This window comes from Podarcis cretensis (assembly GCF_951804945.1).
Source record: "Podarcis cretensis genome assembly, chromosome: 8".
Classification (NCBI taxonomy): domain Eukaryota; kingdom Metazoa; phylum Chordata; class Lepidosauria; order Squamata; family Lacertidae; genus Podarcis; species Podarcis cretensis.
In genome coordinates this window covers 16945514-16970176 of record NC_137177.1, presented here as the reverse complement: position 1 = coordinate 16970176, position 24663 = coordinate 16945514, and the positions used below count along the sequence as shown (strand labels likewise).

General features: G+C 44.9%; 3 protein-coding genes across 8 annotated transcripts; 2 read left to right on the top strand and 1 right to left on the bottom strand.

The window, feature by feature from the left end:
* LOC307221745 (interferon-inducible GTPase 5-like) lies at positions 1-3207 on the top strand. Its single transcript, XM_079986544.1, is given in 3 exon segments — positions 1-244; positions 246-261; positions 1400-3207. Coding segments are annotated over 3 exon segments (1368 nt in total). The 5' UTR covers positions 1-46; the 3' UTR covers positions 2554-3207.
* A 4957-nt stretch (positions 3208-8164) lies between these two features.
* On the top strand, positions 8165-24066 carry LOC307221654 (phospholipase A2 inhibitor NAI-like). 6 transcript variants are annotated; one of them, XM_079986384.1, is made up of 6 exons: positions 8165-8405; positions 18469-18592; positions 19730-19846; positions 21075-21230; positions 22302-22514; positions 23464-24066. In XM_079986384.1, exons 2-6 carry the CDS (start codon positions 18544-18546, stop codon positions 23670-23672), a joined length of 744 nt encoding a protein of 247 aa, XP_079842510.1. In that variant the 5' UTR covers positions 8165-8405; positions 18469-18543; the 3' UTR covers positions 23673-24066. The 6 variants fall into 6 exon arrangements, with proteins under 6 accessions (XP_079842510.1, XP_079842508.1, XP_079842511.1 ...); XM_079986382.1 differs by lacking the exon at positions 8165-8405 and adding an exon at positions 14567-14670; XM_079986385.1 differs by lacking the exon at positions 8165-8405 and adding an exon at positions 14761-14896 and having other exon boundaries at positions 22377-22514.
* Positions 9432-14789, bottom strand: LOC307221462 (THO complex subunit 2-like; the record flags this gene model as incomplete). Its single annotated transcript, XM_079985887.1, has 1 exon — positions 9432-14789. The coding sequence occupies one exon, from the start codon at positions 14787-14789 to the stop codon at positions 9834-9836; it is 4956 nt and encodes a 1651-aa protein (XP_079842013.1). The 3' UTR covers positions 9432-9833.
* Positions 24067-24663: the final 597 nt, after the last annotated feature.

Here is a 24663-nt window from a genome sequence, read left to right as displayed (position 1 = left end):
TCACCATGTCACTTAATACTTAGTTGGGTAACCTTTAAACCTTCCCATGGTGTACGTAAAAATTAGGGCCACAAGGTGGCACCAGGCACAGAGACTTGAGTTTGGGTGGGGGCAGACTGAAGGTTCGTTTCACTTTTACTTCCAAGGGGTCCCGGAGAATTGCAGGCAGGCGTCAGGGTTGTTTTGTGCGTTGCTGCTACGGCACCAAAGCGGAGGCCTACTCTCGAGGAAGACTCCAGCCGCTTTTGAGCTCAACTGAAGGTGAGCTCAAAACCCCTTCCAAGCCCTTTAAGCTATGACAACAGCCACCCACCCGCCTTGAGTTTGTAGCGGGGCAGGGGAGGGGGAAATGGTGCAAGGGAGAAAGAGTGCGTGCCAAATTTTGCGGGGTCCCCACTTAGAAGCCCCCAAAAACACGCGCGCGCACCTGCAGCTGGCTTTAGCCTCCCTCCTTGCTAAATCACTCCGGCTGCTGCTGCTGCTTTCGTCATTCTGGTGTCTTCCTCCTCTCCCGTATTTCTGCTTCTTCCAACCTTCTGCAAATGGGGGGAAAGGCTGCAGCTTAGCGGCGAAGCACACGCATTGCACACAAACCGTATCAGATTTAATTTCCGGCGTCCTGGGAATGCCTTCTTTTCTGAAAAGCTGGAGGGCCGCTGCCGGTCAGTGCTGACAGTACTGAGCTCGATGGAGCAGAGATCTGATGCTTGGTGTGATGCAGTTTCCAGAGTGATTAGGCCAGCATTACTGGCGAGATTTCCAGAGTCTCAATTCCGTGCCCTGAGGACCAAAGGTTGTGGGCTGTTAAAAAGGTGTTGATGCTGGCAGTTCCAAACCTTGCACAAACTGGTATCTTTTTAAACAGACTACAGTGGTACCTCTGGTTAAGTGCTTAATTCGTTACGGAGGTCTGTACTTAACCTGAAACTGTTCTTAACCTGAAGCACCACTTTAGTTAATGGGGTCTCCTGCTGCTGCCGCACCCCCGGAGCACGATTTCTGTTCTCATCCTGAAGCAAAGTTCTTAACCTGAAGCACTATTTCTGGGTTAGCGGAGTCTGTAACCTGAAGCGTATGTAACCCGAGGTACCACTGTATCCTGAAACTGCCCAGTTTTCCCGTCCTGCAGAGAAAATGCTACACTGTTTATTTCAACGACATATCAATATCTGATGCCAGTATTGTATTGTTGGCCTCTGTCTGTCTCAGGAGGTGATGGAGAGCACCTTTGTGGGTGAGGTCAAGCTGTTGGAAGGTTGCAGCTGATTTCTCTGAATGTTTTTGCACTTGTGTGCATTGCTGTTTTAGTGTGGTTGACACCAGGCAGGCATCTCCACTGGACTGTTTTGGCACCTGTGATTCTATGAAAATGAAATGCCTCTCCCTTATGTCCTTTCAGGTGAGACCTCCACAACCATGGCTGAGTTTCTGGAAAACAGCAGAATGGCAGATGTCCTTAGCATTTTGCTGGAAACACCAGATAAGATCAAGCTTGATATCGCCATTTCGGGAGTAACGGGTGCTGGGAAATCTGCCCTGGTCAATGCCCTTCGAGGTCTTGGCGATCATGAAGTAGGTGCTGCACAAACTGGAGTACGTGAGACCACTATGGAGATTGTCCCTTACCAGCACCCTAAACTTCCCAGTGTAACAATATGGGATCTCCCAGGAATTGGCACAAATCAATTCACAGCTGATACGTACCTCCAGCAGGTAAACTTTGACCGCTATGACTTCTTCATTATTGTCAGCAGCCGCCGTTTAGGCCAGAATGATATTCTCCTGGCAAAAGCAATTAAGCAGCTGGGAAAAAAGTTTTACTTTGTGCGCACCAAGGTCGACTTGGATTTGGAAAGTGCCAGGAGACAACAGGCCCCCTTCTATGATGAGGAGGGTGTCCTGAGGAAAATCCGTGAGGACTGTATGCAGAGCCTCAGTGAAGCAAAATTCACCTCTCAGGGGGTTTTCCTCCTTTCCAGATATGACCTCAACAAGTACGATTTCCACCATTTGGAAGAAACGCTAGAGAAGGACCTCCCTGTCCACAAACAACGGGCTTTTATTTTGGCCCTTCCAAGCATCTCCACGCATATCCTACAGAAGAAGAAAGCGGTTCTGAAGAAACACGCATGGGAGGTCGCCACGGTGTCGTGTGGTGTCACCGCAACCCCAACGCCAGGCATCCCTTTTGCTTGTGACACCTCCCTCCTCTTGCCTTCCATGTTAAACTACTATCAGGAGTTTGGTGTGGATGATGAGTCTCTTGCCAAACTTGCTAGGCTGGTTCAGCAACCTGAGGAGGAACTTAGAGCCCAGATGAAGAAGTCCCCTCCATCTTCAGAATTGCCTTTGTGTGTAGGTGGGTTACTGACCAACGCGAAGGTCAGGGTTTTTCATATTCTGTTCTTACCTCTATTGCTGCTCCTTGGCTCCCCAGCAGCAGGAGGAATTGCTTTTATGTCAACGCTGAGAATGCTGGAAAAATTTGTGGATGATTTGGAGGAAGATGCTGAAAGGGTTCTTAGCAAGGCAGTTGGGAGGAGAAACGTGTAGGCATGGAGGGTTTTCTTTCTTCAATATTCTCCCATTATATTTTATTAAGTTTCATCATTTTTAGCACATACAATCAAAATACATTTTCGTCTCTTCTCTTGTTTTTGTCCACTTGCCACCCCATTTTTCATGTTGTTTTTTCTCCCCTTCTGCTGCATCCTACCTTCTATCAATTAAATCATTATCATGATATTATAATCTAATTTCTTCCGTTCTGTTTTCATATAATTACCTTTTAAGGTGTAACAAGCAGTAAATTTCATATCTACTTTCCACTGCTTTCCCCATGCACACATTTCTGTATTATATCACAGGTCTGTAGTCCATTGTATCATTGTTGATTTAACCATTTTCGTCTTCCGTCTCCCATTTTTCAATATTCGTTATTGTTGTTTTCCAACACCTCGGAACTTGATGTCCCATCCAGTACAGTTTTAACAAATTATTAATAAGTAATCAACTCTTATCACTTCGTTCCAGGAAACTCCCCTAAGTGATACTAGTTGTTCCCTGACAAGGCTAGCAAATTACAAGAAGAAAGATGCAAATATTTGTCTGTTATGCTATCTATAAAATGGTGCAAATGTTTCGGGCCGGTCTTTCATTTTCCACTGTCTTTGTAATTGTAATAAAGTTTCACCATTCTCCAGCAAATTTGTCCTGGTGTTGCTCGGGGTTTTGTGTTAATTTCTCTGTGGGGGCTGTTTACCACACGCACTCGTATCAGGATAATACAGGTTCCCTTGCTGTCTTGGAGATAACCATACTTGCTGCTGCCAACAAAAATCCAGTTAAGGGTTTATCCACCAGGTCTTTGCGTGTCAAGGTCCCCAAGCCACCCCCCAAAGAAATCACAATTCACACAGAATTTTTGTTTAAGGTTTTTGGCATAATTTTGGCCACAACTTTATTAAAATACAAAATGTGAGTGGTTGCTTAGGCATTGGTCAGGGACAGAACTGACTTCCGCAACCCTGCAAAAGCCAGTAAGGGAAAACATTTGGAGATAAAATGGAGCTGGGTACCAGATCCTGAACTCTCCCTGCATGCTCCCAGGGACTTGCGCAGCCCAAGAACCCACGCCAGGGATTCGGACGAAAGCATGGCGAGCCCCTGGATTCCTTTACCGGAATTCCCTTGCAGCAGTAGCATTGGAGGGGCAGGCACAGCCAATTCTTTACCCCTCCACCAACCCATTTTTTTAACCAATGCCTAACCGCAACCTTACAAGTTGTGACGATTTGCTACGCAGTAGGCAAAAACCAAACGGCACCAGCCAATCAGCCAAATGGACAAAATTCCTACCAGGCCCCTGCCCCAAAAGCAGACGGCCCCATGACAGGCATAGCAAGGTCAAACACAAAAGCCCTAAATTAGGGAGGGTGGGCGGGTGATCTGGTACATGCAGCGAAAGAAGAGGGTGTCCTGCTAGACCCCACCACAACACGTGCTCTCCATGAAGGACACGCTTTGTTGTTATTCATATACAGATTCAGTGAGGCTAGCTCTGGAGTGCTGGTGATATGCTGATGGGTCATTTTATCCAAATCATCATCACCTGGTCTCAAAACATTGTCCCCTTGGGGAATATCCACTAGATGTGCCAGTAATGACCCCGTCTCTGCAACCAAGCCAGGACAATAGTGAGCTATGTTGTAAATGTTAGTGAGGTAAGATGCCATTTTTGCATCATTTCCAGTTTCATATCTTTAATGCAGCATTTCATATATTTAATGCCGTTCCATATCTTTAATAATGGTATTCATGTTCAATTTCAGTTCCTTAATCTGTTTCCCACATAAAGTTTCAATCCCCCAAATTTGTCCAAATCAGTTAGATCTTTCCACTTTTAATGCACAAGAGCTTAATGTTTCATCTAGCAGGTGGGGGCAACTGCTGATTTCTTTGTTTATGCTTCATATTTAGGGTAAATTTGGTCCAAGCAGTAAAGTGGAAATAAATAGATGCTAATCAAATTTAGTTTTCCAAGTGATTCCTGGGATGCCAGGGTAAAGAGAAAGGTGCAATTTTTCAAAGGCCCCCCCTCCAGCGCACTATAACAACTTTATAGCACTTTTTTATAAACTTTATAAACTTTATAGTGCACTTTATAGCACTTTATAAGATGGTGATGGTGTAACTCTATTAACACACACACACACACACACACACACACACACACAAATTTCCTGACAAGTATTACCTGATCACTGAGACCAGCCTAGAAAGAAGCAGCAGCCGTCAGCTGCATTCGTTTTAAAGGCCTTTGCCAAATGTTAATCTAACGTTTCCAATGAACTTGAGGTTTTGAAACACTTATACAAGAACTGTGTATCTGGAGCCGCCCTCCCCTCACCAGGAAATTGCCACATGTGCTGCTCTGGATCTGATTTAGCAAGGCAAGACGGCTAGAACCAGCACCAACCTCAGCTGTAATTTCAATACCTTGAGCTGTCCTTTCCTTCCAGATTGTAAGCCTGAGGTCCTGCCGTTTTGATTTTTGTAAACTGCTCTTGAGCTCCCCCCTTTTTTTGCTAAAGGGTGGAGTAGAAATACCACAAATAATTAAACCCTGCGTAGTCTGTAACGCACAATGCACAGTCAGTGCAACCCACCAGTTGGGTTGCACAAGTTAAGTAGCTCTGTTGGCTAGAGCGTGGTGATGATAATGCCAAAGTCACAGGTTTGACCCCCGTATGGGACAGCTGCATGTTTCTGCATTACAGGGGGTTAGGCTAGATGATCCTCAGGGTCCCTTCCAACTCCACCAATTCTGTGATTCCAGCATCCTTGCCAGCTGCCTAGACAAGCAGTTCCCTGTAGGCAGCAAAACGCAGAGGGTTTGTAGAGAGCCTCTGCTGAGCTGGCTTCCAGGGCTGCTGAGCTCATTTCAGTTCATTTTGTTACAAGTTGTCCAGGCTTGGCACTTGCCGCAATGAAATCTCAGCCTCTTATGTCCCCTCTCATAGCAGTTCCTATTACAGTGGTACCTCAGGTTACATACGCTTCAGGTTACAGACTCTGCTAACCCAGAAATAGTGCTTCAGGTTAAGAACTTTGCTTCAGGATGAGAACAGAAATTGGGCTTTGGTGGCGCGGCAGCAGCAGGAGGCCCCATTAGCTAAAGTGGTGCTTCAGGTTAAGAACAGTTTCAGCTTAAGTACGGATCTCCGAAACGAATTAAGTACTTAACCTGAGGTACCACTGTATTAGTATTAGCATTAGTATTAATATTATTCCCACACTTGGAGATGTAAGAGGCCCACTTTGCACTTTACATTTAAAGCAGCATAAAGGTAAAGGTAAAGGTACCCCTGCCCGTACGGGCCAGTCTTGACAGACTCTGGGGTTGTGCGCCCATCTCACTTAAAAGGCCAGGGGCCAGCGCTGTCCGGAGACACTTCCGGGTCACGTGGCCAGCGTGACAAAGCTGCATCTGGCGAGCCAGAGCTGCACACGGAAACGCCGTTTACCTTCCCGCTGGTAAGCGGTCCCTATTTATCTACTTGCACCTGGAGGTGCTTTCGAACTGCTAGGTTGGCAGGCGCTGGGACCGAGCAGCGCGGGAGCGCACCCCGCCACAGGGATTCGAACCGCCGACCTTTCGATCGGCAAGTCCTAGGCGCTGAGGCTTTAACCCACAGCGCCACCTGCGTCCCTTTTAAAGCAGCATACTACTGTTTTAATCAGTCATGGCTCCCCCCAAATTACGCAGTTTGTTAAGGGTGCCAAGAGCTAGGAGATCCCGATCCCTCACAGAGCTACAGTTCTCATAGTTCCCTAGGAAGACAGATTGGCTGTTAATCCATTCTGAGAATTGTAACTGTAAAAGCAGAATAATAATAAATAATAATAATAATAAATTTTATTTATACCCCACCCTCCACAGCCAAAACCGGGCTCAGGGCAGCTAACACCAGGTATAAAGCAATTGATTAAAATACAACTCAAAAACAAGATTAAAGTACAACATTAAAATGCAGCCTCATTTCAGTAGAAACGGAAATCAAAAACTTTTTGTGGATGAAAACGTCAAATCTTCACTAAGGCCAACTATCCAGACTGGTCCTATGTGGGCCAGAAAAAAAGCCAGTATTTTTGTATGCCACAACTGCTGCTGGTATTTTGTTAGTTAAAAAGTGGAAAACCCAAGAATTACCAACAAGAATGCCAGATGAAGATGATGGAATTTTCAGAGCTAGCCGACCTAACCGGAAGAGTCTGCAACCAGAAGGAGTAGTATCAGGAAGAGTGGAATAAATTTAATGATTATTTAGTTAAATTTGTTAAGTTAAACTAACTGAAAATAGCTTGCAGATACTTAATGGGCTTAGGATTTTATTTATGTTAATTTGTTTAATTCCATTAGGATGTTAATGTTTAAGTTAAATTTCATAAAAATTGGGATTTGGAAAACCGTTAAAAGGACATGCAATGAAATTCAACCAAGGGGAAGCGAGGAAGTCACTTAACAAAGTTAATAACCGTAATTTTCAATAAGGCTATAATTTATGTTTGTTTGTCTTGTGTGTTCGTTTATAATATTGTGAAAACTAATAAATTTTTTGGAAAAAAAAAAAAAAGCCAGGGAAGTCCCCAAATAGGAGTTCCATCACAGAAGGAGAAAGGAAAAAGGAAAGAGGGGGAGGGGATCAAGTTGATTCCAAGCCAAAGGCCAGGTGGAACTACTCTTGTCTTACAGGCCCTGCGGAAAGAAATCAGATCCTGCAGGGCCCTGGTCTCGTGAGACAGAGCGTTCCACCAGACCAGAATAATGGTCTCCTAACAACTCTCAGCGCTACCAGAATCCCAGTATTCTTTGGGGGAAGCCATGACAGTTTAAAGCAGTACCACGGAGCCAGTGTAGTGGTTAGCATGTGGGACTAGGTTGTGGGAGACCAGGGTTCAAATCCCCCACTTGGCCACAAAGCTCACTTGGATGGCTTTAGGCCAACCACTGCCTCTCATGCTAACCTACCTCACAGGGTTGTTGGGGGGATTAAATGAGGAGGGGGAGAACCACATCTGCCACCTTGAGCTCCTTGGAGAAAAAAGGTGCTCTATAAATGAAATAAATAGATGGATGGATAGAGCATATAGTGCAGATTAGGTAACACACATGGCCATGGCTCATGATTGGGCCTGTTGTGATAATATTGGTACTGTCACCTGAATGTGAAAAGAACCTTAGAGGCTCTCTTCCACTCATGCACTTCTTGCACCTCTGTGTCTTCTTAGTATTATTATTAAATTTGTATGCCACCCTTCATCCGAAAATCCCAGGGCGGTTTGCAACAGACACCCTGTGGAATCACCCCAGGCCCATTTCCCTCTTTCCATATAGGCCCCGGTTGGTGGAGCTTCAAGGATGCCTTTTATGGGCCTGTACCAGGGACGGCCCACCCATGAGGCAATGTGTGGCTCCCCTCTTGTTCTTGATCTTCACTAGCTCCTCCTTCTCCGCAGGGCGGCATTTTTGTAGTTTGCCTCAGGCACCAAAATGCCTTGGGCCGGCCCTGGTCAGGACAGTGCCTATGAAGTTCAGGCCCATCTCCCAGAATCCTTTGGGGGGAGAAGCCATAACTGTTTAAACTGGTATTCTAGATCTCTAAATGTGGGGCGTCTGCATGGCCTCAGGGGCTGCCTGCCACAGATAATTCATTCGTTCATTCTTCTTATTAATTTCATAAAAGCATATACTGCTTGGTTGTAAAAGATCTCAAAGCGGTTTGCGAAAAGAAGGCCCTCTCCCATGTGGCCGCCGCCACTGTGCTTTTGAGGGTGGTGGGACAAGCAGTAGGGCTTGTTCGCCCTTGCCAAGAGCGTCAACAGGGAAGGGGAAAGCCTTTCAGGTATTTGAGGCCTGAGCCGATTAGGACTTTAAGCGCATGAGCACCTTGAAATGGGCCCAGAAACAGACTGGCAAACAGTGCAGATGTTTTAAAATGAGCCTCGCAAAGTCATTAGACCCATGGGCCAGAAGTCCCCCCATCTTGCTGTAGGAGACAGCTTTAACTCATTCCTATTCTTGGGGCAAAGATAGATAAATTCCTATCTCCAGTCCATCTCATTTTGCACATTTCTGTATTTCCCTCCTAAGCTTGCATTTCTGCCTGCAATTAAAATAACAACCAGCCAGACCTAGATGTGCTTGAAAACACAGAGCGTAATGTACATTTACTATGAGGGTAGTCCAAGGATTGTCTTGAATTGTCCAGACCCTCCAAGTGTCCCTATTTTCCAGGGATGTCCCAGATTTAGAGAAGCTGACCCGGTTTCTGTTTTGATCCCAGAATGCCCCACTTTTCTATAGGATGTCCCTATTTTCACTGGTGAAATGTTGGAGGGTATGGAAACGTCCCTGTTTTGTTTTTTTAAGAACTAGTGATGGAGGAGAACTTTGCTTTTTTAAAAAGCAAACAAACTTAATTCACACCTCTTTCACTAAATACCTCAATCAGAATGTATACTTCAGTTTTTCCAGTTCTAATGAGTTTTGTGATAGTTTGCAACTCGAAAAATGCACCAAAATGTATATTTCCTCATATGATATGTTCAGAATTGCAAATACTGACATAAAATACACATTTAATTGCAAATTTTCTTAAAAAAACAAAACAAAACCAACAGCAACAGCAACTCATATATTAATGGGGCTGAAAATGGACTTCTGAATGCACACTTGATATGGGTCACATTGAAAATGACCCTTAAATCAGTTCGAAAAGCCAGCCCTTGATTCTATTTTAACTGGTGAAATGCTGTGCACATAATATACAAATCATTCTTAAGCACGACACCAAAAGCAATGCTCCCACTTGGTTTTAGTTATTGATATTAGAAACTATAAATAAAAACTGTATTTTAAATGAGGTAAATTCCAAAGGTTCAACAACTGTTTATTTGTTGTGTTTTCAAACACAGCAAATGTTTCAATTCCATCTGAAAAGGATTGCTGAAATCAGGCAGTATTTAGGGTAACCTAATGTGGAACTCTGTCCACGTATAAACTTCATTTGCACAATGGCAACAATTTGCAGCACATTGTGCTAAAATATGGAACGTGTAACACTTTCAGCCAGGTACTGAAAATAATAAGAAGCTAACCAACAAAAATACAGTAATGTACAACTCAACAATCAAATCTTCAGCAATGAGGGGGAAATAAAGCAGAGAACTGAATAATTTAAGGAGATGCAGGTGGGTCCTCTTTATTCACAATCTTCTGTGTGCAATGTATATTCCGGAAAATACATATATGGTCACACCTCAGTATCTTCTCATTTTAAGAGAATACTTGGCAGCAACTCTGATAAGTGTTTCTTTTCTTCTTTTCCTCCAGTACTGTCCCGTTTCTCTTTTTTCTCTGTTTTCTCCTTATCATGTCTGGGCTCCTTTTTGCTACCAGAGCTTTTCTCCATCTTTTCAACTTTTACTGAGTCTCCTTTCTCTTTGCCTGAAGATTTTGATTTGCTTTTGTCCTTCTCCTTCTCATTGGAGTGAGGAGAATCAGAGGGATTTTCACTCTTACTATGTTTGGAAGAACCAGTTGTTCCATTTTCCTCTTTGCGACGTTTGGTTGAATCCTGAGGCACTTCCCGATCACTATTTGAATGATCCCTTTTTCGATCTTTCCTTTCCTTTTCATCTTTCTTCTCTCTCTCTCTGGAGCTTTCCCTTGACTTGTCCAAATCTTTCTTGTCCACTTCTCTCTCCTTACTCATGGGCAGTGTTGGAGTTGAGTGGTTAACGCAGTGCTTTGCTGAAGAGTCCTTGAGTTCGCTGAGGTTGTCCTTTAGCGTTGAGGAATGTGATGGAATAGAATGGGTATCAACTTTGCGACGTTTTTGTTCCCTTTCACACTCTGATGCTTCTGATCGGGGAACAGGTGACTTCAAGGACCCAACTACCGGAGCCTTCTCTCTTCCTCCTCTAATGTTTTCCTTGGATTTCACATCCTTGGTTACTTCTCTCTCTCTGGATGGCTCTTTCTCTTTTTCCTTTTCTGCAGCTGACTTTGACTCAGCATTGGTCACAATGATCTTGGATTTTTCATCCTTTGACAACTTCTCTTCTCTCTTGTTCTTTTCCTTCTCTTTATCAGACTTAGGTGTCTTTTCCTTGCTATCTCTTGCTTTGTCTTCTTTGTTCACCCTTTCTTCCTTTGGTTTATCTTTCCCATCCTTCCCAAGTGTTTTGGCCTCAGGAGTGGCAGCTGGAGTTTTCTCTTTTTTCTCCTCTTTTTCCTTCCCGCATTTCTCTTTCTCTTCTTTTATAAATTTGTTGTTGAAAGCATTGCTACCATTGCTTGTGGTCAGCTTTGGTGTTGCACTGGCAGCTTTATTAATCACTTTAACAGCACCCTGAGATTTCTCCTTTAATAATTTCTCAGTCTCCTCAGCTGTGCTTTCTTCCAGTTTAGCTGCATTTACTGTGAGTGAAGAAGTAAGCCCAGCTCCTCCGGGCCCATTTTGCACCGTTGTAGGTACTGCATTCTTGGTGGGTGGGTCCTTGTGGTGGAAATCATTTTCAGGGATCATGCAATGTTTTCTACTTTTCAACTGTCCAGAATAGCCCATCGCTAATGCATATAGATCAGGCCTCTTCTCTTTCTCCTCTTGGCAGATCTTATGGACTCTTCTTTCCAAAGCCTGGCCCAAGTTCAAAACTTTGGGGTACCATGGCAGGATTTTGATCAGCACTATCAGGATATTTCTGATGTGTGCATATTCACCGGTTTCCAGGCAGTGTACAGATGCCTTGGTTAACTTATAATGCCACTTGTGTACCACATGCCGAAAATTTTCATAATCTAACTGGTCAGCTTTGTTCCCACCATCAAAACCAGTTGCCCGTAATATGGTGAGAAAGCCGGGATAGTTGCCACACACCTTTTCATATATGGCTCTATCACTATGCCACCGAGTTACAGTAGCAAGCATGCAGCAGAGAAACCTGCCATATCGACTAGCTTCATTTTCAGTACAGCTGGCTACAGTATAGATTATATCAGAGAATACTCTGTCATAACAAAGAAGTGTTGAAAAGTTTGGTGTTTTCTGTTGATGCACCAGTTCCACAAAGCGAGCACAGTAAACAGCATCAATGGCAGAAAAGATACACCGAGGAAATATACACAACTGCAGAAATTTTGTTATAGTCTCATTTTTGGTGGACTTAGCAAGAAGCCAATTATCCTTTTCCAGTTTCAGTCTCTGCAGCACTCTTTGCACGTGCTCTAACTGTTTCTTTTCCTCTTCAAGAAGCTTGTCCTGAAGAACTGTACAGCGCTCTTTTTCTTTTTTCTTTTTGTTCAGAGGCATTTCCGGGTTGTCATCAATAGCTTTCATCTGGACTTTGAGTTTGTTGACTTCCCGTTCGTAGCTGCTATGTGGCACAGAAAGGTCATACATTGTCAGTGACCAGAACGTAGCATAGAACTGTGGACTGATATCATCCCAGACCTTTGGAATGTGCAAGGAGATCACCGAGTCATGAACAGGGGCCATCACAAGCTCACACGCTGTAATGTATTTGTGAACTTTCTGCTGCTGTTTGTTCCCTTTCTCAGCCTTTTTCAATTCATCATATTTTGATGAAATGTGATGTGCATACATAGGCCGTGAAAGGAAAAATGCAGCATCATGAGGGGTGTGGAACTCATTACAGAGAACATCAATAGAAGGCACTCGGTTAATATAATCATCTGTGCTTAAATTGGATGCCAAAAATCCACCGAATTGTACCAGAGTATCATGGCACTGATCATAGAGCTTTCCCACCAGCTTCAAATGTTTCTCCCCTCCTTCTTGAAATATCACTCCATTTCTCTGTTGAGCTATGAGAAGGCACAGTGGAAGGGCAAGATCGTGGTCCAAAAGTGCATCTTTTAATCTCTGAGAAGATTTCTTAGTGTTTCTGATCTGTCCAAAATATCCACCCTCTGCTTTCAGCTGCTCTCCCCCAGTCATGGCCTCTAGCTGGTCCATTGTCATCTCTTCAGTGATTTCTATTCCAGCCATTTTTTGTACCACCTCTTTCAAAATAAGCAGGTCAAAGCTTTTCCCAGCCTTTAGCTGGTTTGCCACATACTGAAGTAGACCAGCTAGTTCTATAGGGTATTTTCGAAAAACAGCACCAGAGAAGCTAGCTAAACTTTGAAGCCAACTGGAGATTGTGGTGTCATCGTGTTTCATCCTCTCCTTCTCAGGATTAGCCAGTGCTTCAATTATGCAATATGCCAAGACATCATAGTTCAATGAAGTGAGGTATTTCAATGAGTCAACAACTGGGGTGATTAAATTATCATACTTCTGTATCTGAGACAAAATATAATCAAATAAAATGGTTGGGTTGCTGTGGCTCAGTTTTCCTATTTGTCTTCCAGATGGCTTTACGTTTTCCTTGGTTAAACGCTTCATAATATGTTTGGCTCGGTCAATTGTCTGAGCTTTAACTCTCACCAGTAGTGGGTGACTATTGTATGTTTCATTCTTCCACTGTCCATAGAGGCGATACCGATACTGGTATGGAAATGTTTTAAACATCCCCCAGAGTTCCTCAGACATGCATGCATTACAATCCATCAAAGAAAGAGAAGGAAGCAAAACCTGGTCGGTAATACTCAGCAAACAGCTGAATAATAAGTCCATTTTCTCTTTATTCTTTTGCTTGCCTGCATCTGCTTGGTGCTCTTTCATAAATGCTTTTCCAAGACGCACTACTTTTGCAAACAATATGGGGTCATGAGAGAGATGGGGGCCAAGGTAACAAAGCATGTTGATCACTTCCTTGCTTAAATCTTCAAAACTTTCTACTTGCTTGGGTGCTCTCTTGTTTTGCAAAGGAAAAATTGGTGTCCCTTTGGCACCTTTGGGTACTCCAACTCTTCGGTAGAGAGGTTCAATCATCACATGAAGAAGGTGACAAAGAGCAACAGCAATAGGTTTGTGTGAAGTTGCATAAAATGGAGGCATCTGGTCCATAATGTTTTGTGCATGTTGCCAGTCACCAATTTTTAACATTGCTTCTAATAAGCCCAGTTTCTGGTTATCAGGTGGTTTTTCTGTTTTCTCCTCTTCCTTTTCCTTTTCCTTATCTTTCTCTTCAGTCTTTTCAGAAGATAATACAACAACTGTAAGCTTCCTCACAATTAGTTTGGCTTCTCCAATTTCTCGTTTATGTTCTTCAATAATAGTGTTGTCTGCTGGAAGGAGATGTACATAAAGGTCTTCCAAATCTATCAGATTGCTTTGCAAAAGTACTGCAGCAACTCTATACAAAGAAACAGGTGTCTCTCCATTTGGCTCCTGATAACACTTGAATTTGAATCCAAGGATATGGCAGAGTGTTTGAGGTTCACACATGTACATGTAAGATTCTATCAAAGGTACAAAGAATTCATCATACTCTGGCCTGCATTCATAGACGTCTAAAACAATATCCAACACTCTATTGGGATCAAGGTTGAAACACCCTATTAAAGATTTGATATTTTCTAAGATCAGCTCACTAGTGATATTGCCAGATAAATCTTGGCCCAGTTCAGCAATCAGTTTTGCATAACCTTCATTCTCTTCTCTTAATAAATTGAATTTCCGTTGCTTATAGAAAAGTTTTGTCTTGATTTTCACAGATTTCTGATTAAACTGCTGAGACTGCTTGATCAGCCCTAATGATTCTAATGTTTCTGGGTCCAGACGTTCTTTTAGTATAGTATCTGAAACCAAGTACAAACATGCTGACACCAACTGCATGAACTGATCCCTCTTGCTTTTTTCTTCTAAGCAACTAGTTTCAATATCCAAAATGCAAAAGACATCTGCCAGGATGGAGGGCATGTCTTCCCGCAATTCTATTACATCCTTCAAAACACTGGATGCTTGGTCATGCTTTAGGTTTCCCTTGACAACATGGGATGCAAGCTCATATAAAGCCTGCTGGATACCTCTGAAAGTGACATTTTCAGACAGATTACGACAATGCTGCAAGAATTCGGTCTTGCCCGATTTGTCCCAGTTCTTGATCCATTCGGCAGGGAGAGCCGCCGCCCTGGATGGCACCGCCGAGGCCGCTGCTCCCGCCGCCATTTTCGTGGTGTGGCGCCGAAAGCCGGAGGTCAGAGGGGACGAGCATGACGGGAAAGTGGGCGGCGAAGGAGGAGGAGGAGGACGAGGACGGGGAGGAGGGAGAGGCGGCTTTCGAAGGCGGGAGAACCTGGGCTCCCTCTGCGACATGGCGCGGACTAGAAGCAGGGGCAGCGCGGGGCTCCCCCGGGAGGAACGGCACCAAAGCGGAGGCCTACTCTCGAGGAAGACTCCAGCCGCTTTGCAGGGAACTGAAGGCGAGCTCAAAACCCCTTCCAAGCCCTTTAAGCTGTGGCAACAGCCACCCACCCGCCTTGAGTTTGTAGCGGGGGAGGGGAGGGGGACATAGTGCAGGGGAGAAATAGTGCGTGCCAAATTTTGCGGGGTCCCCACTTAGAAGCCCCCAAAAACACGCGCGCGCACCTGCAGCTGGCTTTAGCCTTCCTCCTTGCTGAAAGCAGCCCTGCAGCTGTTGCTGCTTTCGTGATTCTGGCTTCTTCCTCTCCCGTATTTCTGCTTCCAACCTTCTGCAAATGGGGGGAAAGGCTGCAGCTTAGCGGCGAAGCACACGCATTGCACGCAAACCGTCTCAGATTTAATCCCCGGCGTCCTGGGAATGTCTTCCTTTCTGCAAAGCTGGAGGGCCGCTGCCGGTCAGTGCTGACAATGCGCAGCTCGATGGAGCGATGGTCTGATGCTTGGTGTGATGGAGTTTCCAGAGTGATTAAGCCAGCATTACTGGCGAGGTTTCCAGAGTCTCACTTCCGTGCCCTGAGGACCGACAACCAGGAAAGCCCAAAAAGATTGTGGGCTGTTAAAAAGGGGTTGATGCTGGCAGTTCCAAACCTTGCAGAAACTGGTATCTTTTTTTAAATAGGCTATCTTGAAACTGTGCCGTTTTTCCATCCTGCAAAGAAAATGCTACACTGTTTATTTCAATGACATATCAATATCTGATGCCAGTATTGTATTGTTGGCCTTTGTCTGTCTCAGGAGGCGATGGAGAGCACCTTTGTGGGTGAGGTCAAGCTGCTGGAAGGTTGCAGCTGATTTCTCTGAATGTTTTTGCACTTGTGTGCATTGCTGTTTTAGTGTGGTTGACACCAGGTGGGCATCTCCACGGCACTGTTTTGGCACCAGCTTAGTTTGAAATGTTTTTTATATTATAATAATACATCATTTATTATTCATACCCCGCCCATCTGGCTGGGTTTCCCAAGCCACTCTGGGCGGCTTCTTTCAACAAAGTATTAAAATAGAGTGGTCTGTTAAACATTAAAAGCTGTTAAACATTCAAAGCTTCCATAAACAGGGCTGCATTCAGATTCTTCTAAAAGTCTGGTAGTTGTTCTTCTCTTTGACATCTGGTGGAAGGGTGTTCCACAGGGCAGGTGCCAGGACCGAGAAGGCCCTCTGCCTGGTTCCCTGTAACTTGGCATCTCGCAGTGAGGGAACCGCCAAAAGGCCCTCGGCGGTGGACCTCAGTGTCCGGGCAGAACGATGTGGGTGGAGACACTCCTTCAGGTATACTGGACTGAGGCCATTTAGGGCCCTGGTTGGTGGGGCTTCAAGGATGCCTTTTATGGGCCTGTACCAGGGCCAGCCCACCCATGAGGCAACGTGTGGCATCAGCCTCCGGTGGCAGGATTAACGGGGGTAGCAGATCCTGAAGCAGATCTTGCTCTCCTCTTTGACTAGCTCCTCCTCCGCAGGGCGTAGGGCAGCATTTTTGTAGTTCGCCTCAAGCACAAAAATGCCTTGGGCTGGCCCTGGTCAGGACAGTGCGTATGAAGTTCAGGCCTATCTCCCAGAATCCTTTGGGGGAAGAAGCCATAACTGTTTAAACTGGTATTCTAGATCTCTAAATGTGGGGCATCGGTGTGGCCTCAGGGGCTGCCTGCCACAGAGAATTCATTCGTTCGTTCTTCTTATTAATTTCATAAAGGCATATACTGCTCGGTTGTAAAAGATCTCAAAGCAGTTTGTGAAAAGAAGGCCCTCTCCCATGTGGCCGCCACCACTGTGCTTTTGAGGGTGATGGGACAAGCAGTAGGGCTTGTTCCCCCTTGCCAAGGGTGTCAATAGGGAAGGAGGAAGCCTTTCAGGTATTTGGGGCCTGAGCTGATTAAGACTTTAAGCGCATGAGCACCTTGAAATGGGCTCAGAAACAGACTGGCAAGCAGTGCAGATGTTTTAAAATGAGCCTTGCAAAGTCTAATGGGGAGACTTCATTAGACCCATGGGGCAGAAGTTCCTCTACCTTGCTGGAAGGAGACTGCTTTAACTCATTCCTATTCTTGGGGCAAAGATAGATAAATTCCTATCTCCAGTCCATCTCGTCTTGCACATCTCTGTATTTCCCCCCTAAGCTTGCATTTGTGTCTGCCAATTAGAACAACAACCAGCCCGACCTAGATTTGCTTGAAAACACAGAGCGTAATGTACATTTACTATGAGGGTAGTCCAAGGATTGTCTTGAATTGTCCAGACCCTCCAAGTATCCCTATTTTCCAGGGATGTCCCAGATTTAGAGAAGCCACCCCAGTTTCTGATTCCATCCTGGAATGTCCCACTTTTCTTTAGGATGTCCCAGGTGGTGCTGTGGGTTAAACCACAGAGCCTACGACTTGTCGATCAGAAGGTCGGCTGTTCAAATCCCTGCAATGGGGTGAGCTCCCGTTGCTCGGTCCCTGCTCCTGCCAACCTAGCATTTTGAAAGCACGTCAAAGTGCAAGTAGATAAATAGGTACTGCACTGGCGGGAAGGTAAACGGCGTTTCTGTGTGCTGCTCTGGTTTGCCAGAAGCGGCTTAGTCATGCTGGCCACATGTCCCAGAAGCTGTACGCTGGCTCCCTCGGCCAATAAAGCGAGATGAGCGCCGCAACCCCAGAGTCAGTCATGACGACCTAATAGTCAGGGGTCCCTTTACCTTTACCTTTATTTTCACTGGTGAAATGTTGAGTTATCCAACATGCCCTGCCTCCCCACTGTCTGATGGCAAACCTGTATAGGGAAAGTTTTTAAATGTTTAATGTTTTATTATGCTTTTATATATGTTGGAAGCTTCTCAGAGTGGTTGGGGCAACCCAGTAATATGTGTGAGATATAAATATTAAATATTATCATGGAATGGGATGTCCCTATTTTCATTGGAGAAATGTTGGAGGGTATGGAAATGTCCCTGTTTTGTTTTTTAAGAACTAGTGATAGAGAACTTTGTTTTTTTAAAAAGCAAACTTAATTCACACCTCTCTCATTAATACCTCAGTCAGAATGTATACTTCAGATTTTGCATTTCTTACGAGTTTTGTGATAGTTTCCAGCTCATAAAATGTACCAAAATGCATATTTCCTGATATGCTAGGTTCAGAATTGCAAATATTGAGATAAAATACACATTTAATTGCAAATTTTCATATATATTTTTTTAAAAAAACCCAACAGCAACTCATATATTAATGGGGTTGAACTGGACTTTTGAATCACTGAGAAGACCCTCAACTGAGTTGTTGCCCTCCAAACGTGTAAGAAAGTGGATCTTTCACTGATCTTATTCCTCAGGCTGGATTATAGGAAGGGAAGTGCTCATTCAGATATTTGATGTCCAAGTTATTGAATGTGATAAGGGTTAGGAGTTTCCACATCTTACACACACACACACACACACACGCACAAACACACATGTGGTAAACATTCTGCCAAGTGAGGAGAATTGTATCATCCCTCTGCTTCTGAAGATTACGAGCAAGTCTCTGTTTACGCCTCATCAAATGTATACATGCACACTGCGGGAAGTTGCCATTTGACATGCAGAAATTTCCCTTTGCAGGCTCTTGGTGCCAGAAAATTTGTTTCATCATAGAGAGTTTCTCCACTGCTTGTCCCCTGTGGCAGTCCCACCAGGATGCAGACTCTCCTGAGATCTTTCCTCTTCTTCGTACTTCTGACCAAGGGTAAGAAGTAGCTGGGAGCAAGTTGGAGATGGGCATGCAAGACGGATAATATGCTGGGTGTTTGTTGTCACAGAGTTGGAAGGAAAGAATTAAAAATCTCCTGAGTAGAGACTCTTTGGAGTCTGTGTTTCCAAAAAATCTTGAAAGAAGGGTCACGACTTGGTGGCAGAGCACCTGCTTTGCATGCAGAATGTCTCAGACTCAGTCCCTGGCATCCCCAAGTAGAGCTGGGAGGGAACTCATCCCGAGAGGGCTGCTGTCAGTCAGTGTAAACAATACTGAGCTAGGGAGGCCAAAGGTCTGGCTTCAGTGGTCTGGCCTGCTGATCCCCCTTCTAATTCCTGGCTCCAGCACAGATTCCATTCTTGGAATCATTGAGCTAGCTTTCTGGTGAGGCCCTCTAAGTATGGGTCATTAAGGTAACAAAAGAAGTGGCTCTGTGCCAGATAAAAAAATAGGTGGCTCCCTCTCCCTCAACTCACTGGGAGTTAGAAAGACAAAGGCCAGATTTGAGAGTTGAGTTATGTGAGCTAGTGGCTGGAAGCAAAGCTGAAGGCTGGGAAGCCAGCAAGACTCTGCTTGAATCCAAGGCTGCAGCTAGACTCTTTTGGGGTGCTAATGCTGTGAACCCCTCCACTGCAGGCTCTCGTTGTATATATGTGTAAATAAACCATATACAGTGGTACCTTGGTTCTCAAACTTAATCTGTTCTTGGAGTCCGTTAGACTCCTGGAACTGTTCGAAAACCAAGGCGTGGCTTCCGATGGGCTGCAGGAGCTTCCTGCACTCAATTTGAAGCTGCAGAAGCCGCGTTGAACGTTCGGCTTCCCAAAAATGTTCGCAAACTGGAACACTTCCAAGTTTGCGGTATTCAGGAGTCAATTTGTTCGGGAACCAGTTTGTTTGGGAGCCAAGCCGTTTGACAACCAAGGTACCACTGCATCATAAAGGCAGCACTATCTCCGCTGTCCCTCATCCCAAAGGAAACACGAACCTTGGGGAAGAGCCAGGAACCTCTGGAATCTCACAATGTTTGGAGACTGGGATGGCAAGCAACCATGCAATGCTTAAAGGAGTCAAGAGGGTTGGCTCTATTTTATACCCCTACAAAAGGATCACTTTTCTTCCTTCTTCCAGGTAATTCTTTGGAGTGTGAAACTTGTACTGATGTTGGCACCAATTGCATGGGCAGGATGAAGACCTGCGTTGAGGGCCAAGATACTTGCATTGTTGTGTTTCTTGAAAGTATTATAGGTAAGTGTAAAGGGACACACACACAATTAAACCCACCAAACCAGGAAAGGACCACACACACAAAGAGAGGAAAACACTGTCAGGGTGGAACGATAGAAAAAGGTTTACAGTGGTACCTCGCAAGACGAATGCCTCGTAAGACGAAAAACTCACAAGATGAAAGAGTTTTTTGTTTTTTGAGTTGCTTCGCAAGACGAATTTCCCTATGGGCTTGCTTCGCAAGACGAAAACGTCTTGCAAGTTTGTTTCCTTTGTCTTGCAAGTTTGTTTCCTTTTTCTTAAAACCGTGCATTCAGGGGGTGCAGTTGCGACTTGACTTCGAGGAGCAACTCATAGCACGCGGTGTGGTAGCCTTTTTTGAGGTTTTTGAAGACTTTGGTGATTTTTGAAGCTTTTCCAAAATCCGTGCTTCGCAAGACGAAAAAACTCGCAGAACGAATTAATTTCGTCTTGCGAGGTACCACTGTATTTTAAGCTTAAGCAAGAAAGAGGCACAGAGAGTTAACCTCCAAGATTCTGCACACCAAACAAATGCAAGAAGCTTATTTTTATCTGCAAAGTTTCACGTGAACACTACATGTTATGATTATGCACAAGTTACCTGAGGGATCATCTGCACACGTGTACATTTTCATTGGTTACAGAAGCATGCTTCTATATTCAATAAACAATGCCACGGCAGTGGGGAACTTTTCATCAAAGTTGCGTTCTCATACCCTCCAACTTTTCTCAGATGAAAACAGGGACGTCCTAAGGAAATGCGGGACATTCCGGGATCAGATCAGAAACCGGGACGGCTTCTGTAAATCCGGGGCTGTCCCTGGGAAATAGGGACACTTGGAGGGTCTGCATTCTTTAGCTAATTCTACTATCCCATATAAATGTTACATTCTCTACTGCCCACCTTATCAAGCTGTCTTGAATCACTAGAGTCCCCATTCCTCTGCTTTGTCCCAAGGCCCGTGGCTCTTCTGCCAACAGATAGAGAAGCCATGCGGCTTCCAGGGGTCCGAGAGGTGAGGTTAGGCTTGCAAAGAAGAGAAAAATATAATTTATTCACTAGGGAGAGAGGAGGGAGAAGAGAAAAACCTCAGTTTTTAAAAACAGAGGAGAGAAGGCCATTTGTACCTTACCCCTATTCACATCAACCACTCTTAATATTGTGTGAAATAAGGTGGATGCTTTCATTGTGACTGAATGAACCTCTTTCTCTTCCCTTCTTCTGCAGATGGCAAGGTGCTTCAGACTGTAGTGAGAGGCTGCGCATCCTCTGAGAAGTGCAGTTATCCCCCAAAGCACATGACTATAGGAAAAGGGAAAAGCATAAGGACCAGTCTGAGCTGTTGCACTGGCAATGACTGTGCATTGATAGTCCCTCCACGCTGTAAGTGCATATATTTTCTCTTCCCCCTGTCCTACCACCACTATTTCCTTTTCGTAGGATCATAGAATCTTAGAGTTGAAAGGGTCCTGAGGGTCATCTAGTCCAACTCCCTGCAGTTCAGGAATCTCAGCTAAAGCATCCATGACAGATGGCCATAGCTTGCAGGCTGGCGCTTTCTGCAACGCTGCATTCCGAAGGTCGCATCACATTGAGAGCCAGTGTGGCACAGTGGTTAGAATGCTGGGCCAGGTCTTGATCCCTGGTGACTCACCTCCCTGTCTCGCCCGAAGGCAAGCACTCCTCCTGCGAGTACTCGGGTCTCTCCTTCTCTCAGACCTCAGTCTCTGCAGCTTGGGAGATGTCGGTGGGTTACTAGACCCAGAGGCCACCTCAGCCTCTCCTGACCCAACCGGTAGTGGAGCAGCTGTAAGTGATTGCCCAGCTGAAGGCAATGAGGTAATCCCCTCATCTGGAGCCAGGGCAGACTCAGGCCCCTGACTCGGCCCAGCTGGTGCTTGTTGCAGGGGAACCTGTGCAAACTGGGGCTCTTCAGAATCAGGCCCCAGACCTGGTTCAGCTGCCGCCTGAGGCAGAGAATCCAGTGCGGACTGAAACACCTCTGGTTCCAAGTCTGAGCCCAGGTCCCAGGCCATCACAGGGTTGTGGGTTCAAGCCCCACATTGGGCAAAAGATTGCAGGGGGTTGGACTGGATGATCCTCGCGGTCCCTTCCAACTCTATGAGTATGATCTTGGAGACCAAGGTTCAAATCCCTGCTCAGCCATGAAGCTCACTGGGCGCCCTTAGGCCAGTCACCATCTCCCAGCCTAGCCTACTTTACAGGGTTATTGTGAGGCTTAAATGAAGAGTGGGTGAACCACGCCACCTTGTGCTTGTGGGAAATGTGGTATAGAAATTTAATTATTATTATTATTTATTATTATTATTTATTTCATTGCACTTGTTGCTGGATTCATAAATTGATGACCATCATAAACCTGAGTAGGATTTATTCTCAGTGACTTGAGTCCTGGGGTGGGGTGTGTGTTCAAATTGGTTGTTTCTGCTGTAGCATCTCTGTTGCTTTCTTCTCCAATCCTTCCGACTGAGAATCTTCTCCACTACCCCACCCCGTCCCTGCTTTCAGCGCAACGAATAAATCCGAAAGCCAATGGAAAGCAGTGTCCTTCCTGCTACTCTTGGTCTGGCACATGCAATGCAGATATGGTGAACTGTACTGGACCGGAGAGGTTCTGCTTTGATGTGCTCTCACGCTCAAAAGCCGGTAAGATGCAGTGCTCCTTTTCAGTCCCAAACCCCCATGCATTTTGTAGCTGCACTGGTTTGGGATTGATGCGGCGCATGGAAGAAATGGGTGTTGCTGCCTTTCAGAAAATATAAGGGGATGCTTCTACCAGAAAAGGAAGGTGATCACCCCACACTTGGAGAAAGGATCATGGCTCAGTGCATGAACATTTACTTTGGATGGCAAAGATCCCGGGTGGAATCCAAAGAACCACAGGCTAGTTTGGAGGGGCTGTTACCGGCAACTACAATTCCTTTCTAATTTGTGGGATATGATCCATGAGAGGCAGTCAAGTACAACATTCCTTGTAATGCTAGAGAAGACATGCGAGGGAATGTTTGGTCCAGCCAGTCGAAACTTCCTGTTCCTCCTAGCTGGAGCATCCTTCCTTTTGCATGTGACTAGAGGTGGGCGTGACCTAACCTTTTCAGGTAACAAAAGGACAAGTCACGCAGCACACCTCCCTCTTTTTTACTTCCTTCTTCGTTTGACCAGCTTCTAGCTAGGACCGCTCTGCTAGCTCTCAGCTAGCAGAAGCACTGGGATTATTCCCCCATATGGAGTAGATCCACAAGTACATATTTGTAACTTAGCCTGCCTTCAGGAATCCAACTGTGAACTAATGTGAGTAAACGTCTTTTATTGCCTTTGAATAAGACTGTCGCATCTTTATTCTTTTAAGAGGGATTCAAGGGAACTTACCAGGAACGTACAACTCAATCTGAGAAAGATTGAATTGTATAATAGTGAGAGGCTCACACAAGCCTGCAACCAGCTATCTGCTGTGCATATAAAAAGGGGGAATGTAACTCTGCTACATAAAGGAACTTGTTAACGCAAGTTAGGAAGGATATTAATAAACAATATATCCTCTCCTGCCACCCTGAACATTCCCACATAATCAGCCCATCTCATCTTCCGTTTCCAGATGGAGAATTCAGAGACATAATTATGAAGGGCTGCACTATCAGGTCTACCTGTGCTGCAATGAACAAAGGCATACCTCCCATTTTGGAAGAAAAAGATACTATCGTTGTAAATGCCAGGTGTACCCCAGATCCTTCTAGGGGATCTCGATCCTCTGGGCTCTACCTGCCAATCTTCTCTGGGCTCCTGTTCCTGAAGATCCCATGGTAAAAGGCACCTGTGAGAAACTTGTACCATCTCTGCATTCATTCCCTGCTCTGCTTAACACTTTTTCTTAATGAAGCTTAGCATTCCAGATAGAGGGCCTCTCCACACATCTGTTTCCCTGTCACTTGCTCCCAGGGAAAGCCAATATTCAGCAATGAATCAGAAGAAATTGGGTTTTCCCATGGATTGCTGTTTGTTCCGATTTAGCACCGAAGAGCGGGTTTTCCAGAGGAAAGCAGCAGTGCAAAGGTGAAGCCGCTCAGACCCATGCCTAGAAAGTGTGGAGCAAGCAGAAAACCACTACATCCCATGCTTTCCAGGCAAGTGTGGATGAGCCCAGTTTCCTTGTTTTCCTCAGTTAAAATAGCAACTAGGAATAAAGCAAATAAAACATGAATGTATGCTTCATTTTTGTTTTTTAACTGACTCTAAATTAGCGTCTCTGCATTCATTTATGCTTCTCTTTTGTTCATTCACCACTTTCTCTGAATGCAGTTTGGCTCTCTAGATGGTTAAACATAGTGTTTTTTGGATACACACCAACCCACCCACCCACTCACACCAATTTATATATATAAATTGAGTTGCCAGTATTCATATATTGATAAAAATGCCAGCATACTGTGAGTACTATCAGAAATAAATCCAAATGAAGTGTGTTTGTGTGTGTGTGTGTATTTATTTATTTATTTATTTATTTATTTATTTATATGACCCCCCCTCACATGTTATAAAACAGCTGCACTGGTTACCGGTATATTTCTGGACCGCTCTCACATTAGTGTTTAAAACTTTAAACAACTCCACAACTCCACAATTCTGAAGGACCGTCTCTTTCTCTACCAACCCTCTCTGGTGCTAAGATCGACAGAGAATACCCTCTTGGTTGTTCCACTGCCCTCACAGGCTCAGGAGTTGTGGCCAGGGAGAAGGGCCTCTCCACAGAGGTGTGCCCAGCGCCTTCCTTATACAGCTTTGGGTGAATGCTGAAGAC

Excerpts from the sequence above, each read along its gene's own strand:
- LOC307221654 (XM_079986384.1), top strand. The coding sequence starts at position 18,544 with ATGCAGACTCTCCTGAGATCTTTCCTCTTCTTCGTACTTCTGACCAAG. Across the intron at positions 18,593-19,729 it reads CTTCGTACTTCTGACCAAGG|GTAATTCTTTGGAGTGTGAA; the intron begins GTAAGAAGTAGC and ends TCCTTCTTCCAG. Across the intron at positions 22,515-23,463 it reads GCTCTCACGCTCAAAAGCCG|ATGGAGAATTCAGAGACATA; the intron begins GTAAGATGCAGT and ends TTCCGTTTCCAG.